General features: G+C 35.2%; 1 protein-coding gene across 1 annotated transcript in view; it reads right to left on the reverse strand.

Moving 5' to 3' along the window:
- Positions 1 to 245: 245 nt before the first annotated feature.
- The window catches only part of LOC124638285 (putative phosphatidate phosphatase), an 84,552-nt gene continuing 70,164 nt past the window's right edge, over positions 246 to 14,633 (reverse strand). The window contains exons 4-6 of the mRNA XM_047175217.1: positions 4,633 to 4,794; positions 3,589 to 3,765; positions 246 to 3,229 (exon numbers count right to left, since the gene is read on the reverse strand). Coding sequence (XP_047031173.1) covers positions 3,128 to 3,229; positions 3,589 to 3,765; positions 4,633 to 4,794 — 441 coding nt within the window. The 3' untranslated portion in view covers positions 246 to 3,127. The remainder of the gene's footprint in view (positions 3,230 to 3,588; positions 3,766 to 4,632; positions 4,795 to 14,633) is intronic.

Consider the following 14,633-nt stretch of genomic DNA (forward strand, 5'->3'; position numbering starts at 1 on the left):
GATAACGACTGTTTGCCCACCTAGTTAACAGACTGTAAATATTTATAATTGTGGCTGTGAATAATTTGGTATTGATATAAAACCTCTTTTGTGTAGTCTGAGGATAGCGCCATCTTTTACTTACGTTCAGAATCACATGAAATGCGGTTGCATATAATTTCTATCAGAAAATAATAGATGGCGCTGTTCACAATTGTAGTCGAAACAGTAGGGTAACCATTTCATGCAAAAATAACAACAAGAAAAACTTTATACAGATTTATTATTATGCTTCATAAACTTTTAACCACGTTTAAAAATAAGTAAATAAATAGCTGCCTCAAAGCTACAATACATCAAGAAATCTAAAGGCAGTGCATTTTAAGTTTCTATTATACATAAAAAAACATACAAACAAGTAATTTTACTTAAATATAAAAAGAAAAAAAAAACTGTAGACATCTTGACATCTCTGTGTCACAATGAGTAAAAATAGGTATTTTAAAAACTATATTAAACTTATCTAGCACCTAATTGGACCTAAAACTAATTTTCTATTGGGTATTTGTAATAGAGATGTACTAAATAGATAATTAGTCGTTAACTGAATTTAGGATAATAATTGACTTTTGATAATCTGAATTCACAGATGAAAACATTTTTTCACTGTTTTTTTTTAACAGATTCCCCAAAAAGGAGGAGCTTTAACTTGGAGGTTTGTGTTTTATAACAGTTAATCGACTAAATATCTTTTCAAACATCTCAGATCATTAATTCCTTGTATTTAAAAGCCTATATCACAGTATAAAAAAATACGTTTACAGCTGTCTTCGAGACTTCAGATTACGTTTTTCTATGACTAACATAAATATGTAGCTGTATTCAATATTTTTGAAAACTACAAGTTCTTATACAACGATTTTAACAATGTTCAAATGTTAGAACATATGACATACTATAAACGAATAATTGAATTAAATGCAATTTGATTAGCTCCATATAGCTTTAAAAAGTCTCAATAAAAATAAACACAGGGTAATAGTTCTAGTCAAAATAATTCAACCCCTCTGAAGTTAGCTATTTTGTCCATACCTTATGACTGACGTGCAGTCATATTATGGCTAACTTCGTAGTGGCAGAGTTACTTCACCAGAATTGTAGAGTTAAGAGAAAACCTACTCTGCATATTTTTCCCTACAGTAATTAGTATGAGATTATTTTGAGTAAAATATTTTAGAACAATATGGAGCAAGATCCCAGCTTGAAAAATTCTTAAAAATTTCGACGAAACAACTACATGTGATATATCTATAAATAGCTTATTATAAATTGTACTATAATTATAAAATGTGCAACTAATATATTTTACATTTTAATTTTAAGTGGAAATATTTCGATATTTATTTGCATTAATTTGCGGATTTAAGTAGATTTGAAAGTCCCAGATTTCGCACTGGTTGTTATTTATTTTAAGCATTTTTGTATATTTTTGTCAATTTAGGTTGGTCACCCTTTTAAGTTCACCCCAAAAAGGGAACTTTTCGAACAATAATGATAAATAGAATATCCAGCTTTGATCCAATTAATTCGGTAAAATAAAATCGTTATTTTTAATAAAATAAAAAAAAATATTTTGCTGCAGGATATAAAATAGTTCATAATTTTTAGAAGTATAAAAGTGCACCCACTATAAATTGTACTGTTTTTAAAAATACATTATGTACATTATCTTTGTTTTATTTCCACTGTTTCTAAACTTATTTATTCCAATTTCTATGTAGGATCTACATTTTTTTCAATAAGGTACTAGGAGTACCTTTTAGAAAATAAGTTGAGAAACAATGGATCACTTTGAACACCTAATTTAGCTTATAATTACAAAATATACTCGTATGATATAAATTATCTGAAATATTCAACACTAATCATAAATTACGATTCGAACAAGTGTGACTCACTCATATTTATGTGAACCGTTTTTATTGATATTCAATTTAATTGAAAACAATAGAAAACTTTTTTTACATAACCTCTTTCGAGGCAGTCAACACTGGCAGTTAGGCCGTTGCCACAGATAAAATACACTAACGTCAGAAAATTCAAAATGGCGCCCATATTGTCACTTTTTGTGTCTAGTTTTAAACAAATAAAGCAGTGTACTTTTCAATTCTGTTAATTCGCATTTTAACTGACCCAACTGCCCAGTTTCTAATAACACGATTCCTTAATAGCCATTCTTAAAAGTCGGTCAAATCCAGCTTATGTAAATTAGCTGCCTCTAGCCAGTTGTACGCGACTTTTATAAATATAAATACAGTAATATCTTAACACAAACTTTTACGAGCACTGTTAGTAATACTTCTAGTACCCGGTAGTAGTTAAATATATACATATACATACATCTGTTATCAACTCCTATATAACATTGCACAATCCTCAAAATATCTTGTATTATTATGCTTTTCTTGTAAACACTTGACTGTTGATTATAATGGTAAAAGTATAAGGAAAACACTTAATTTTGATATGACTCTAAATTCATAAGAAACATCTCCTTCACAAAATAAATGTGATGACGAAATAAGCCTAGTCAATTCATACTGACTAGAACGAAACTTAAATTCGTTCAATGCATTTTTAATTTTTACCAATAGGTTAAAAGTTTCTTAGCTCTGTAGCTGAAAACGTAATCAGGAATCGATCCAGGTTTTCAGCAACCTCAGTCAAGTGTACGCAATAAAATACCACGAAACTGCAATCCACCACATATCCAAAAAATAAGCGTTACTAAGCGAAACTCGAAAATAAATACACGAAGTACTAACATAGATACTCTATGTCAAACAGTATTCAACAGCAACAAACAAATGACTACCAAAGTTGCAAAAATAAGCTGCAATTTTCCCGCCCTAAACACCGCTGCAGCGCTTTAGAAGAAGTCTACTTACAGCGTTTAAAACATCCAGCGCTTTAAAGCGACGCGTCCCAAGTAGTCACAAACACACTCACTAATATTTTGTGCTCACTGAATGTCACTGTTCTGCCTGCAGGCATCGATGTACTCGTGGGAGATCCACGAGACGGTAGGTTGTTCGTATCAAAGTTCTTCAGCGTCGCTTTCGCATCGGGAGCTGGTGGGGGATGACTGTCAGACTTGCACTCGCGTGTTGCCGTTGGTGACTCGCAGCTCGGCTTCGTGGCTGTGCTGTCGGGAGCGTGGAGACTTGCGGAGGTTTGATACGAAGGAGAACTGGAAGAGGGAAAAAGTAAGTTAAAAAATGTTTTGAAAGTTAAAACTTTTAGCGATGAATTGTTAGAAAAAAGAGAAATAGAAAGAATAGACCACCAATGGCTATACTCTTAGACAAGTTACGTTTATCACTTCAAAACCACTGATGGAATTCATAGCCAAAATTATCTTTGATAACCTACATAATAATGATGTAAGAGTTACTTATATAGGTTATCAATACTACTGATACAGATAATGCCGATCTAGCTGATACCATTCATAAATAGTGACCAAGTAAATAAAATACTGAACATTTTATACTCATAAGTATAAACAGTTCTGAAGAAATACAATACACTCTTGAAGCCGATACTCACAATAACGATAGCATAAAGCAGGCCAATGCTGAAGCCAGCCAGCACATCGCTCCAGTGATGCTTGTAGTCAGAGACGCGCGTCATGATCGTGTACCACGCGAACAGCATCAGGATGAACTGGATCCCGTGGCGGATCAGCTTCGAGCCTCGCCATGTGAAGCGTCTTTGGAGATACATCTGGTAGAACAAAATATAAGGACTCAGGTAAACTGTCTTTAGGAATGAAGGATTATTATTTATAGACACAAAAAAGGATATTCATTAACTCTGTGATCCTTCAAGATTTGATTGAAAACAAGAAATCATAACGAGCGACAAGAGGTCTCCTAGCTATACCATGATTTATTGAGTCCTATGCTATTTATTACATACATACATTCAATTCAGTATTATTGCTTTGAACGAAAGCTTTTTTTATTTTGTTAATCATCTGTTTCTTCTTTTTGTTTAGAATAAAAGTACGTCGTACAGATCACCTGGTTGTCACAACCTTATAAGCAACACCGGCAATCTAAGTTTAGACTAGACGTCTCACTGCGCTCTACCTTTAAGGACTGACTAAGATAGATTTACGCTTAGACATTCGCGGTGAATGATTGCATAATGGGTTCTCCGAATTACGGATTGAACAGTGACATCTCATCAATGTGTCAAGTATGGCTCGACGGTAGTTAAACTTTAGCATAAGATGGATCACCACCACTGTTATTTATACCGGGAAGTATTAACTGCTGCGTTGGTCTAGTGGTCCCTAACATGACCGCTATGCACGCGATCACGGTTTTGATTTCTGGGTCGTTTCCATAGCGCTTTGTGGGTTCTTAGAACCTTTCAAAAAGCAACCCGGAGTCTAGCAGTTGGCAGTGTTGCACCCCCGTGCATAGGAGAGCACGTAAAGCCGGCGACTTAGACTGTTTCCCAGTAGCAGCCGTTGTTAAAATTGTATGTCAGAGGGGCCGTAAGGTGGATTTCAGGAAACCTTAGTCATTAAATGATAAAACCTACGGCTTCCTCGATAACATGTAGATCAGTAGTAAAACTTACACAGAAATACAGCATGGTATATCCAGAGAAAGATGAATGGCCGCTTGGGAAGGACAGCCTCATCTCCTTCTTGAGTTTCTCGTTGTCACCGAGGCAGGTGAACACTTCGATGTAACGCCATTTGTTGGCCGGTGAGGAACAGTCTATATCTGGTCTGCATACCTGGAAAGATGGGAGAAGATTGTTAGCAAATTATGTACCGTTAGACGAGATTAGAACAGATGACTCCTACGTAGAAGTCTAAAATCTGTGTTGTTATGTATATTTACAACGCTAAGACAGTGTGTTCCTATTGCGTACTGGTGACGCAAATGTCTTCTTAGACCAGACTTGCAGCAGTCCGTCAACAGAAAGATGCTTTAACTCATTCAGCCAATAAAACTGTGATCGATTTATTGTTTTGGCATAAACACAAAAATAATTAAACAGTTACGCAAAGTCGATAGTCAAATGTTTTATTTTCGATAAAACTTGGCAACACAGTGTCCATCTGTTTATTTAGCCTTCAAAAACAAATAATATCGAATGTTCAAGGTTGGGAGATATTATCGATTTGTAAAAAAAAATACAATATGTGAACATCTGCATATGACAAGATGTAGGGAATCCCAATACTCAAGAAAATTTCCGCGAAACGAAAATCAATCGCAGAAATCCCGAAGAACAGTTTATCCCCCTTATCCATTCTTAACAAAGATCTTACGCTCTTTTCGACTGGAAGACCTATAAATAAAACTTGTGCATTTTTTTTCAAGCGATTTCATCAGTACATTTTCGCCAGCCTCATCGATGTTCAGCTGTTCACTTTGTTATGAAAAAGTGATGCAATATTTAGATGTCCTACCAATTGGAAACGAATGCTCATTTGTTTTTAAGCGGTTGGTCTGTCCCACTTCCACGACCCAATATTTCTACTAAAGTGGTGTCACTTTCAGGCCAGTTAGTAATGTCAGAAGCCTTTTATTGTTGAGCACTTTTTTGTACCCGACACCTCGTCACCTCTGCCTTTTAGTACAGGCAATAGTTTTAAGGTCGTGCATACTTTCACAATTTTTTTAACGAGACTAAATGCTATCGTTGTAGTTAAATATATGAAGACTAGTAAAACTTATGTTAATATTATTTTTACTGCCCAGCAGTCATTTAAATAATTATAAGTATTTATTTAAATAATTTTGAGAAATTACTATGCATTAGATACGCGTTTTGGTTTTCACTAATTTAAAAACGTTTGGTTAAGTTATCGGATAATTAATAGGACGTATAAATTCAAACAACTTATTTCCTACAAGATAACAGAAGACATTAACGATACAGTTATAGCTCAATTTGGATAGGATACACTTCCTAAGGAACCTGTTTCAAATAATAAACTTGATATAAAACACCAAGGCTTAAAAGCACCAGATAATTGGTATACAAACAAAACTTATAACGGAATAACTTGATTAGTTCGGTTCTTTTAAACTTGCATAAATACACATTTAGAACAAATCTAGGAGATGCTGTGACTAAGAGAATATATCTCCGATTTTCAACATTAAATAACAATAATAGATAATCTTAATAACGTTTGAAAAACCATATTTATTCAGTGTTTATCTTTCTCGCGCGTCGAACAAGTCAATTAAGTAGAAACGGCTAACTGCAGCGCTTGCAAGCTTAGCCGCTTATCGATAAACTTATCGATAAAGTATCGATACTTATGTGCACTGCGATAGTCTAATGCGAAACTTGTTTGATACGTGATTTCACGCTTTTCTGTGCCTAGAATTAACTGTGATTGCGGTAAAAGAAAACGAGATATTGGAGAAGTGAACACCTTATTTCACATATTGAAAGTACGTGAAGGTTCCAAAAGGAAGTATTAAAAACACAATTGTTTATTTAATCAAATTGAGAATTTTTTTAAATATAAAATTCCTTCTTAGGGAAGTGAAAGAAAGAGCAGTGGTAGTGTGAAGGATGAACCTTCTTACTATCTAAATATATTAATCAAACTCTATTTCAATTATTTTGTTACACCTAGTTAAATGTTTCACTCACAACATTTGTTATCAAATATCATTTGTCATCGAATTTTATCATTTGTCATCCATATACCAAACCATAAAAACATCAACGATATTATAACAATCCATGCAAATGACCATCCTATAACCACTTGATGGAAAGCCGTGCGAAGTTCCAATTACTGCCCCACGTCAGTCTTTCGCGAAACGTTGTAAATCGCCCAACAATTAATATTATTCTGCTCTTAAACCACCTCGTGATTGACGTCTGCCTCCCGGGCATATTCTTAACTTACTTTTGCTCAGTACTTAAGTATATTTTAAACTGTATTTATTTCTGCTTTTATTTTTGTCTAAGTGTAATTTAATAGCATAATGGCAAATTATTGGTCTGTTCTGTAAGTCTATTCATGTTTCTAATGGTTGTTTATTAACGGTGTGATTCAAAAGCTTTAAGGTTCGTATTGCATGTCTGATTAATTCTTAATTTATGCGTGAACATTCACTTGAAATGTCCGATTCGAATCCGTTATGTATTTTATGACATCTACGTATAGTGTAACGAAATACAACGCAAATAAATAACTACTATAAATCACTATTATTCTTATTTACGAGTCTATAAAGTTAGTAATAGTTCTTTTGTTTCATGGATAAATCTATCTTAGTTTATTCTACAGTTTCGCTACATTCCGTTGGTATATTTATATCAACGCATTTTCTAAATTATAAAGCTTGATAGATGAGCAATAAATCATACATTTTTTTCGAGATAACGCGATAAATTCTATTCTGCTCTGAAAAACACGAAAACAATGGTATTATGTTTATTCATTTTGATATTGTTATGCCAAAAACAAGCAGGCACTAAACTTTTACTGCTTGCGCGTGAATGTTATCCGTGGATCTAACACATTTTTGTTTGAATCGACCTCTATTCAAATATTTTAAGAAGCCATAATTTTTAAGCTCTTTAACATTCCGATTTGGATTAGGAATACAGATTTTCCACAAAAATATGACCGTATTCATAATCCAACTATACCATTACATCAGATACGTCGTTTGGTAACTAAGAGCGCATTGCTTAAAACTATAATTCCTAGTCTCCTAAAATAACTAAGCAAAAGTGGGTGAACGGTATGCCAAAACGTTACGTCTAAATTCTAGACCACGTATAGACAAACACGGTTAAAAGTGAGCAATGTTACCGGTCATCAGCTGCCAAGAATGTTGTCATTGAAGTCAACAATACATCTTTCATAACTTCAAGTCTGCACTTAAACTAGCCAAAGCCTACGTTTTAACGTCTTTAATATTGCAACGCCACTTAAGCATATTGATTCTGCAGGACCAAGAGATTTTATTGCTACAGGTTAGCGCATAATAAAAGTAGGAAATTTATAATTCTGTTTACAATCTCGATAACATGTTGTTAAGTGCTTTTATGTGGTTTTTTCGCCATTTATGGGCGAGTCAATCATCCAATCAAGTGGGCCCTTCTCTGGCCTAAAAACTCGTTCCTCAGTAAAGTATATTGATGGTTGTTTTTCTTTATTTTTATGGCAATTTTTCCCTTACTAGGTGAACAGCTCGAGGCTCAAGATGAGAATGAAAATAAAGGTAAACGCTACTGGCTATAATTGTATGGAAAGTTATGCAGTGAATTTGCAGGCTAGACATGTCAGCTAATATTTACCTTATGATTTATTGAACAACTTACACGCTCATATTTATTTAATAAAGCAATTCTATTTTAGGAAGCTTATTGGAAGCTTGGATGAAGTTATCATAAGTTGGTGTCAAAGTAAATGGCATGTAATGCTAAATCATTTAACACTAAATAAAATTTTCAAAGCTCATAACATTTCACTAAGGCAATCAATTATTACAGAACAGTTTAAGTAATCCATACTATTTACGTCCAGTTAGCTACCAAATTACGTATTCATTATTCCTCAGCTATTTATTTCAGAAAAGAGCTACTGTAAACATATCACTAGCGTGATTCCTAAGCTATGATCCGATCACGTGACTTACGGCCTGCCCACCCATAGCACTCACCGCTAATTGGCATTGAGTGGTGACAAGCCCTATTTTATGGAGGAAGGCGTAAAGCATACGTTAGTTTGGGGAAAATCAATTGATCGCTAAAAACTTCATACGCAGGTTTTTGCTTAGGGTTTATGTCACAAACTGTTTCTGTTACTAACTGTTGATTTAACTGTTTCTTGCTTTCGCAATAACTAGATAAAATGACAAACTGAGAACGCCTGGAGCGTTATTGATTTTATTACTCACGTAAATGTACGTATAGTTCGGCCATTCAGAGAATGCGTTCCTGACACGTCGCGATTGAACTGACGACGTAACTACATTCATTGATTATTGATATAATAATGTTGTTTTAATGCTCCTCAATTGTTAAAACGGTAAACAACCAGCAAAAATATTTTTATCGTAACTGCAACGCCATTGCAAAGTTACGTCGTCAGTTCAATCGCGACGTGTCAGGAACGCATTCTCTGAATGGCCGAACTTATAGTATAAAACACGACCTTTTAAATCCAGTTACTAATTAGTTAAAGTACTTTCATGTGCTGTACCACATATTCAATTCACCATATAATTGCCCATAACAACTTCACCTTAACAAGGGCATTATGCGGAATATCACAAAATTGGTACTTTTAAAAACGTGCTGATCATAAACGGGTAAAGTATTTATTTTTCGTGTTTCGCATACATATCTAAAGTTGTGCAGTAATTTAGTGATTACCAACGAGGGTGGAGCCGCGGGCTTGAGGTAACCGTGCCTGCGTGAGAAATACGATATAATATGGAAATAGGTTGTTGGAGAAAATTGATTTTTTGTTGCTGTTATTTTTGATTGGTAAGTAGGTTCAGGTACATTTGGTAAGGATAAATAAATCAGTCTGAGTTTGTTTCTATACTCTGTAAGGGGCTTCCTTTCGTCAATAACTAAAATCCTCTTTTATTTTTCACCGGTTCTATCTTTTTTGCGGGTTTATTTTCATTCAACCCCGCCAGTGGACGTGGAGTGGAAGAATCTGACACCCTGCTCCCTCACCGCTGCTAGCCCACAGCGGGAGGGGTCATTTGATGATTTTTGACGTCGTTAAAAAAACACCCCGCCAGTGTCCAAAGTAGTAATCAAAATCAAAGGTAACTTCTGATCAAGTAATTACCTAATAATACAGCCAAATTCTGGACCATCCTCATAACAGCTCAATCAAACATTTACAACAACACCATACAAATTAATAACCGATGTAAAATTTATGGCTCCCACAATCGCTAACTCAGCGAACGTGAAAACGTTAATGTCGGACATTATGGCGATTTTATGCGCAAGCGCCGATGGGACTTTCGCTCTCTTCGAACTAACAATTTTATCATTACCTCCTCCAGTTATCGCTGCATGAATTAACGAGATAAACGTATGGAAAACTGTGGCTTTTATAGTTTTCTATGCAGATTAACCTGCGCACACACTGCAAGCTATTTAGTCGGCCATTGGTAGAAAAAACATTTTTTGGAACCGTGCAAATAGTGTGACGTTTCATAAGTGCCTGCAAAGGCCTATGTGAAATAAAAACATTTTGTGTGATGTAAAAGAAAATGAATTCAATCAAATTTTTTAGTCGCTCTGATACCGAATAATTACATACCTAATCGTTGTTACGTGTGTAATTCCATTCATCTTCATACTGATTTATGAGCAAAAATAAACTATCGGCCGACTAAATCTTTGTAGTGTGTGCGTGCTCTAGGACCAACATGAAGCTAGGATAGGAGAATTTGTGATTAGAGTTGGTAATACAGATTAAGGTTGGTACAATGTTAGGAAGGCAATTATCTAGAGTGCATTTTGATGTTCTTGTTTCAATGATGCTGATATGGTTACGTGGGTGGCGCTTTGAAGCAGGCATATTGAGGAAGTGGATATCATAAGTGATAGTGCGGTATAATTTCGTGTAATGATACAAAGCTGTGCTGTGCTGTTTGTGATAAAGGAAACTTTTGAATACAACATTTTCTTCATGAGGTAAACACCTTTTATTATTCTATTCTCTCCTATACCTATGATATAAACCTAGATAGATAGAATAACAAAAGTAGCTACTGAATTGAACAAAGAAGTTTTGGGATATGAGCAGGAAGATGATAAAAATATTGTCTACTTAAATCAACAACGGCAAACAGAAACCACTTAATTCGAAATTTAATCGACCAACAAACCAGACAGGCCATCAATATTGTATGAAAAATTACAGCTACCTGTCCACGACCAGGTCATCATTCGTGAGGACGGAAACCAAGTACGACAAATTACCATTTTTATCGCAGAATACATTGACACAGTTGAGAAACACGTTTCACTTGTAAGTGAATTAATTTCGTGAATATTCACATGTAAGGGAACTGTGAATATGCAGTGAGAATCACTTTGGTTGGACGACATCGTGACTGTGAGCACAGAGACGGAGTTTAGACTTGTTTTGAAAGTTAATTTTAAGAGAAATATATATCTAAAAGTAATAGCAATAATAACCTACAATATCTGTGACGACCATTATTTAAACATCAACAAAACGCGTTTCAAAAAATTATGCTGCTTAATCGTCAATTTATTAACGCAACAAAAACTTATCGTAACTTAAACAAATTACAACATGTTCAAGCTAGCAGCTCATTAACTTAACATATCCGATTATAAGCAGTTTGCATGAAATAACACTACATCATTGAATTCTAACGGTGAGGTGAAAGAAACACCGTGACCAAACGCATACAAGCATGATAAAGATTAACGTATGGATGCCTTGAGGCACGAAGATAGTGAAGATACGAAGGTTACACCATGTTTGTGGACATGCAAAGCTAATTTGGCGTTATGGAGATAATTGATGATTGCCACACAAATAGACGAAGAAAGCTTACATAATCGTCGCATCTGCCAAAATGTATATAAAAGCTTGTGCAACAAATGAGCGTTTGGGAGTTATAAATAATACCAATTATCAAGAAGGACATAAGGTCTACAGTTAAGAAAGGTATTCATAACAATGATAAATATTGTAAAGACTAGACAGATTGGGGATAAGATATTCATACTCTTGTGGCAGAAAAGATGCCTAAATTCTGGAACGATAAATTTTGAAGATAGAAGGAAGCAATTTTGTACTAACAAAATTTGGAGCATCAAATCCTACTCTGGCCACCTACATAGACGACGTAAAATCAGGAGCGAGTCAATTATCGGAAACAATCGTGTTTGCTTGCGTGATCACGTACAAAGGCTTATTGATCTCTGGTCACGACGTGATGGCACGAGGGTTGAATATCGTCACATCAGTGAGAGTGTATAACGTAGAAAGATAAAGAAGGCCTGATACTACGTCACTGATAAATAGAAAAGAAAATCAGAGCATGTCATCTCAGTTATACGGGTTGCCTGGATTGTCCAATTAAGATTCAGGTGTAACATCCTTTCAATAAGTGTCAAGTAAATGTTTGCCACTTTAGAACTGGCATCGTCAGATAAAGTAATGACGTTCTCCAGTTGCCAAACTTTTAAAAGTGCCCGATGCCAGGCAATCGGGTACAGCCAAAAATCTGTATTCTTGTCAAAGAATTTGCTATAGTGCAAAGATGACTCGAAAGATTTAGTTTATCTGTTCATAGTATGCGCGCATTTTATGCTAAACATTGAGTACGCGATATCTTCTGTAAGTGATCTATTCCATGTTGTTCAGATAAAAATAAAGCATTGTTTTCAACCGCGTATATTACTTGAGGCTGACCAAGAATACTGAATAGTGTCTGACGGAAAATTGGTGCATGCAAAGTTGACATTTCAATTAATGGTGAGAAAATTGCTTCTATAAACAAGTTAAGACCAGATTTCGGAAGCAGTTGAGTGTTATAGTTAATCAACAAGATAAAGTTACCATTAAATGGTAATAAGCTCTTCAAACAGGAATACCAGATACGGTCAATTAAAACATAAGTAACATCTTGATTGACGCCATTCCATTAAAAGTTGTACTCGAAGAGCGAATTAAAAATCTATTTTTATTAAAACTGCACTTATAAAAGGCAAGCTGTCATAAGCAACACAACAGGAATTTAATCAGCAAGTTATCTAAGCGGAAGGAAAGATTTTATCGATAAGCGTCTATGAGGCTTTGCGTGTAAATTGCACGGCCTTATCGGACGGTGTTGGACCGCGACGCATAATGCCATGTTGAATTGATTCACGCGCTTGCGCAGCGTGGCGGATTTCAATATTAATCAGCGGACCAATTGTGTGGAGAGACAGCTTAGGATAGTTTGGATTAACGGCGTCTGTGACTGTGCATTTGGATGCTTCATAATTTCAACTTTTAATGGTAAGGTGGGATCTTTAAAAGAAGGCAGTCAAATATTCTATCAGAATCCTAATATTTTTTGTTAGATATATGGGTCAAACGTTGCTTTATCTTGCCTCTAACACCGAATGGTATTAGCACATATTAGATTCAGGACCAAGTAATGTAGTAAAGTTACGTAACCTATAGACCTGTTGACGCCAGGAAAAATTCTAAACACCAATTTCACCAAAGTTATTCCAAATATAGTACTAGTCTTGTTAGAAATTCAGAGAATGTCTGTAGGTATGTCCATTGCTTTAAACACGCGGAATTGAAGGCGAAGCCGTTCCCCGGAGGCGTAAGATTAAGATCACGTCATGACACGAGTATTAGACGAGCTGTAACTAAACGTAGCTGAGATATGCTTGGAGAAATGTTTAGATTTGAAGCGGATTGAGGTCTGACAGAGTCTGTTTGAGGATTTTTACTGTACGAGCACCTGCAACAAGCATAATCTTATATATAAAAATTAATTGTTATTCGTTAGTCTGACTAAAACTCGAGAATGGTTGAACCGATTTGGCTCATTTTGGTTTTAAAATGTTTGTAGAGGGCCAGGGAAGGTTTAAACGATAACGAAGTTCGCGGGATCAGCTAGTATATAATAACTAAAGGACGAGTTTTGTAGCAACTAGAACATTTTGGGATCTTGACAAGTCATCTTCAACTTTATTAGGAAACGTAGTACCACTTAGATTCTTGATAGATCAAGTTATGTATATCTATATATATAAAAATGAAACCCGCTTTCCGTTGTCACGACATAACATGAAAACGGCTTGACCGATTTGGCTGAAAATTAGAGGGGAGGTAACTTAGACCCGGGAGAAGGGTTTAGGATTTTTTTGTCACCATCCCGCTACGGGACGCGGGTGAAACCGCGGCCAAAAGCTAGTATATGATAAAAGACTTGCTAATATGGCTTTAGGAACCAAGTAAGTTGGAACTGAAATGCAGATTGCTTTAGAGATTTAAGACATACCCATTGTTATGCCGGTCACATTTCAATTTGGTTTTCGACATACCAAAAATGGCATAAACTTAAATGGCTCTTGTTATCCTCATGCTGGTATAAACAGCTTACCAAGAGAAGCACGCTTTATGAATTTACAAATACTTTGTAACTGTGCTAGGTCCGATGATGTCATAGGATTAAGATGTCAATGGAGCAATGACAACCTGAAGGTATTTACATAAAAAAATAAGTGGTCCTAGGCCCCAATACTGAAAACGCCAGGTAGGTTAAGGTTATACACTAAAATGAAAGTGATGACCGTTTAAAAGTTAGATATCACTAAAACAGTGGCTTCAGACAAATTAAGCTCGCAGCCATTACTCTTAATATCACATGTCTTAACATTAGCTTTAGAAAAGATATCAAAGTCCAAACCAAAAATTATTTGAAAGTCAAAACCGCCACTTAAGACATATCGAAAAAGAAACTCAAACCATTTGTGGCTTTCCAAATGCAATCCATAATTCTATATCATTACCTAAATCGATGGCGAATATCGAATTGAAATAGCAACACAAATAAGACAAAACGATCAAC

Source organism: Helicoverpa zea, chromosome 17 (genome assembly GCF_022581195.2).
Source record: "Helicoverpa zea isolate HzStark_Cry1AcR chromosome 17, ilHelZeax1.1, whole genome shotgun sequence".
In the NCBI taxonomy this organism is placed as follows: Eukaryota; Metazoa; Arthropoda; class Insecta; order Lepidoptera; family Noctuidae; genus Helicoverpa; species Helicoverpa zea.